This window comes from Setaria viridis, chromosome 3, assembly GCF_005286985.2.
Source record: "Setaria viridis chromosome 3, Setaria_viridis_v4.0, whole genome shotgun sequence".
NCBI classification, from domain to species: Eukaryota; Viridiplantae; Streptophyta; class Magnoliopsida; order Poales; family Poaceae; genus Setaria; species Setaria viridis.
This window is the reverse complement of record NC_048265.2, coordinates 7,374,976-7,379,908: the sequence shown is the minus strand read 5'-3', so window position 1 is coordinate 7,379,908 and position 4,933 is coordinate 7,374,976. Positions and strand designations below refer to the sequence as shown.

At 41.3% G+C, this 4,933-nt stretch overlaps 1 protein-coding gene across 1 annotated transcript; it reads left to right on the top strand.

Annotated features, from left to right (window-relative positions):
• Positions 1-495: 495 nt before the first annotated feature.
• On the top strand, positions 496-4,474 carry LOC117850687 (derlin-1). The gene is made up of 7 exons (XM_034732546.2): positions 496-659; positions 2,258-2,393; positions 3,253-3,326; positions 3,437-3,530; positions 3,615-3,743; positions 3,866-4,026; positions 4,125-4,474. Exons 1-7 carry the CDS (start codon positions 643-645, stop codon positions 4,240-4,242), a joined length of 729 nt encoding a protein of 242 aa, XP_034588437.1. The 5' UTR covers positions 496-642; the 3' UTR covers positions 4,243-4,474.
• The last annotated feature ends 459 nt before the right edge of the window (positions 4,475-4,933 follow it).

Genomic DNA, 4,933 nt, shown 5'->3' with positions numbered 1-4,933 from the left:
GTAACCCATAGGACGTCCCTATTTATTGCACCATTGCACTGCATGGAATGGGAGATCATGGCAATTTTGGTGTGGCTGTTTTATTACAATTGAACCTCGACCAGAAGATGTTGCGTTAGTTTTTTTTTTGTCTCAATTTGTTCAGATTGAGGTGGGTGGTTTTCTTTTCGAATCAGATCACTCGAATATTGCTTGTTGCTGCCATAGTGGAACAATGAAGAATGCGTTCGATGCTAGCGCCAGATCATACATTCAGCCGCTAGAAGCAGCCTCCTTTCCAATTTTTTTCTATTCTATTTACTGCGAACAGGATTTAAAATTCCGTGGAATTTCATGCAAACGCACGATTAACCACGTCACCAGGGCCACCTCAGCACCCAGCCGCGTAACCCGACCAATCGCCTGCGCCGCAGCGCGCCCCCCTACGTGTCCAACCGTTGTCACCCCTCCGATCTGCAATCAACGGTCCGTGTCTCTTCTTCTCCTTAGGAAGGTTCGCGCAGGCGCGGCGACCTCCCCCTCTCACCCCCAGCCCTTCTTCTCCTCCTCCCCAAGCTTCGAACGGACCTACGAGGAGAAGGACGCGGACGCGAGAGACTGGACCAGGAGACACCGAAGCCTCGGATCGATCGACGCGACGAGATGTCTTCGCCGGCCGAGTGAGTACCCTCGAATCTGACAGCGGTTTCGTCTGACTTTGAGCTTCAATCTCAGATTCCGACGCGCAGATGTGGTATATTTTTAGGCCGCCTCGTTCCTGTTGGGGATCGCTGGAAAAATTTGAGCTAGACCATTCCGAATAATCGATTAATTTTATCATTTTGATCCAGTATGGTGGGTTTATCCTGGGTGTTGTGAGGGTAGGAGGCTGTGGCCTGTGGGCGCGTGTTCGTGATGCCAATTTGGACCCTTAGGGTTTGTGGTATTTAGGCTGATTGGATGATGTTCTTCGTTAACTCTGATCTATGTGTCACTGAAGTGTTATGGATTGGACGTAAGCGTGATTCTCCAGTTGTTTAATACCAAGGGAAGACCTGTAGTGTGCATCACCTGAAGTGCAGAGCTAGTCTATAAAGTAGTGATGCTCTTGCACTATGCTGACTTCAAAATTTACAAATGGGTGCGGTTTGTCTTTCACCTTAATAAGCCTATTTGTTGGGAAACTGTGCTGACAATATACTTGCTTCGAAGACATCCGGTTTGATGATCCTTGATAATATAAGGGACGGCCTCATCAAATTTGAAAATGGACTTGATTAAAACTATCTGTGCTGAGAGTTAGAATACATGAATTTGCTCTTGCTTCTGCCATTTTGTACTACTCCCTCCGTTTCAAATTGTAGGCCGTTTTGGCTTTTCTAGATCCATGGATATTATTATGCATCTAGACATACACTATATATAGGTGCATAGTTAGCCAAAACGACCTACAATTTGGGACGGAGGGAGTAGTTTATAATGACTGAACTGGTTTGGCATCCTTCTCAGACCATGTAGCTGTTAACTTTTCTGATTTCTTTTTTCTCTTCATATTTGTTACTAGAGACCTGGGGTATTGATATGGGCTTTGGTGTTGCCACCAGTTTTAGGCCTGCTTGTAATTGACTATGTTAAACACTCCTTTCTTACCTTTTGTATTGCATATGTGCCCAAATACGATGATCAAGGAGGTTATTACCTCCATTTTGTTTCAATCGTTGTTTCGAATATCAACAATCTCCAATGAGAACCCTTTTATCTTTACCTTTTTATGCGTAAATGATTGGCATAGTATGTAAATACTCTGTGAAGAACCTACATTCAGCAAATCTGAATAAATTTGTTTATATTGGGTAAATTTTCTAATATTTTTTTCTGGACAGAGAGACAATAAATGAGGGTAAAAAGAGATCACGATCAAATTTCCTTTAAACTTAGGTATTACTAAACAAGATTAGAAAACTGTATGCATTATGGTTCGAAATGGAGGAAGTACTTTTGCTGTAAGGTCTTTGCACCTATGCTGATCACTTTAACTATTGTCATATCATTTATTTTGATTTGTCCGGAAAACAGGTAGTGTATGCCCCTATGATAAACATTGGTCCATTTGTAATATAGCATACTCCGTATGCAATAATGGGGGCAAACGTGGTATGAGCCTGTCATAATCACCATTGAAATGAAAAATTCTGATCAGAGTTACGAAATGTCCAGTGACCAGTAGTTTGCTAGTTTTGCTCTGTATCATGTGTAGTCACTTACTTGCCTATTTCAGGTACTACAATTCACTCCCACCTATAAGCAAGGCATATGGGACGTTGTGTTTCTTTACCACCGTCCTGGTTCAGCTTCGGATACTGGACCCAAAATTTATTGCCTTATATTACCCCTGGGTGTTCAAGAACTTTGAGGTTAGCTTCTGTTTTCCCTTTTCCTTATCCTAATCGCACCAGATTTCTGCAGATTCAGATTCCTCAGTTGTGCCTGCAAAACTTTGTAAGTCTGCATAGGAGGGATGTCGCTGTTAGAGTATATCATAACAGTTGCAACGTGCTGATTTTATTAGAACAGTTGGGTGAGGAGGACCCTACTAAATAATTATATATTATGCATAGGTGTATACAAAAGGTGTATGAGACCATGGATACATGGGAAAACACACATGTCAAATCAAAATTACAAGATCATCAAATAACGAGCCTTTAAATTAAATGAAGCCAAGGAAAAAGATAAGGCTCGCCCTTGTCTTTAAGAGATCCATGTCAGAAATTGACCTTATCTTCCATAAATGTTTATTGGGAGGAATCTTCTCAAAGATTAGACCATTCCTTTGCGACTAGATAGAGTATATGCAAGCACTAAAATTTACTAATTCCTTAATGTTTCTCTAGGTAATGATTCTCCACGACAGCCGTATCTAGTGAGATGTAACACTGAATGGCAATCAAGTCACAACAACTCTTTAATAAACTGGCAACCAAAGAATAAATGACCCCTTCTAAATTATTACCTCTGCATAGTATATGGTACCCAGAATTCACACCTTGTCTGATTATTAGATTGGGGAGGATAAGGATTTGTTCCTCCTGGATTTGGAATATCTGTTGCTATATCTCTCCTGCTGTACGTTTATAAACATATCAGAGTATCGTCTTATCAATTTAATCTGTGGTGCAGTCTGTCATCTGCTTATGTTTGGAATTTGTACAATACTTGTTTTACAATCTTATCTTCTTATTTATTTTTTAAATGTTTTTTTTTGCCTTACAGATATGGAGGTTATTTACAAATTTCTTTTTTCTGGGCCCATTTTCCATCAACTTTGGTATTCGCCTTCTGATGATGTAAGTTAGTTTTTCTGAACACCAATTAGTGAACAGGTTACTTCCACAATATTATCAATAGTTAACTTGCAGTAGTTGTTCGAAATTGATTTATTCATTTTGGCATATAGAGCAAGGTATGGTGTGCAGTTGGAAAAGGGTGCATTCGAAAAGCGGACTGCAGATTTCTTGTGGATGATGATATTTGGAGCTATCTCACTACTGGTCAGTGGTTAGTTTTACCCTTTTCGATTCGCAAACCAAGAGACAATTACTAAACATGCGTCGATTGTGTATTTCTTGAATCAGGTAGTGTCAGCTATTCCCCTATTTGAGTTTTCATTCTTGGGAATACCTATGGTCAGCATGCTTCTATATGTTTGGAGCCGAGAGTATCCGAATTCTCAGATAAATATGTACGGCCTCGTCCAATTGAGGGTATGCAACATCACTGAACTATTGAGTGCATCGTCCATCTTTATGTTGCACAATCGATGCAGTAGCCCTTGTGGACCTGCCAGTATATGTCCAAGTTGTTGATGATACTCTCTTGTTTGCAGTCATTTTATCTTCCATGGGCTATGCTCGGATTGGATGTGATATTTGGATCACCGTTACTGCCTGGCCTTCTGGGTATCATGGTTGGACATCTATACTACTTCCTGGCGGTGTTGCACCCACTAGCCACTGGAAAGAATTATCTGAAGACTCCGAAATGGGTGTATCCTTTTACACGGTCTTGAGCAAATAGTTTTATCTCAGATTGCAGATAGCTACATCAATATTCTGTTTGTCTCCTTAACCTCTGCACTTGCACAGACACAGCATCGTTGCTCGATTCAGAATAGGTGTGCAGGCAAACTCTCCAGTCCGACCACCAGCCAACACCGGCGGTACTGGTGCCTTCAGAGGAAGAAGCTATAGGCTCAATCAATAGATTGACCTGGAGAACACACCCTATAATGTGATGCTGATCAGACTGCAATGTAGAAGCAGAGCTCAGGACATAGTAAGGGCAACCGGGGTTAAGGGTTGTTTTCTTAGAGGCTCTAGAAAATGCATGACTTGTTGCACGGAATGGCGAATTTTTCATGTGCTGATTTAGTTCCTGAAAATTATGTTTCACACATGAATATAATTGTGTAATGCCCGTTTGTCTTGTACTTGTACACTAGCTGTACAATAACTGTGTGCCGCCTGTTTTGGGGAAAGGGTCTAAATTGAGTTGGGACGAGCTGTTTTGTTTTGTCGCCAGGGCCCAGGAGGGGTTGCCTAGGCCCTGCAACTGTTTGGCCCGTATAGAATAATACTGCCCATATAGCATGAGTGGGGGCTTCTTGTGCGTGATGGAAAAGAACAAGCTTGTTAGCATGATTCTATGGAACTTTGTGGCCCATATAATATAATGCCCGTTACTAATTTTCTGTTCCATTTTCTGGGCTTTTCGATATGGGCTATGGCCTTGTTTAGTTGGGCCTTGTTTAGTTGCCCTGAATTTGGGTGCCCAAAATTACTGTTGTAGTACTGTAGCACACTGTAGCGTTTCATTTGTATTTGTGAATTATTGTCCAAATATTGACTAATTAGGCTCAAAAGATTCGTCTCGCAAAGTACAACAAAACTGTGCA

Coding starts and splice junctions, on each gene's coding strand:
- LOC117850687 (XM_034732546.2), top strand. Junction 3,327..3,436: donor GGTATTCGCCTTCTGATGAT/GTAAGTTAGTTT, acceptor TTTGGCATATAG/AGCAAGGTATGGTGTGCAGT. Junction 3,531..3,614: donor TTGGAGCTATCTCACTACTG/GTCAGTGGTTAG, acceptor TTCTTGAATCAG/GTAGTGTCAGCTATTCCCCT.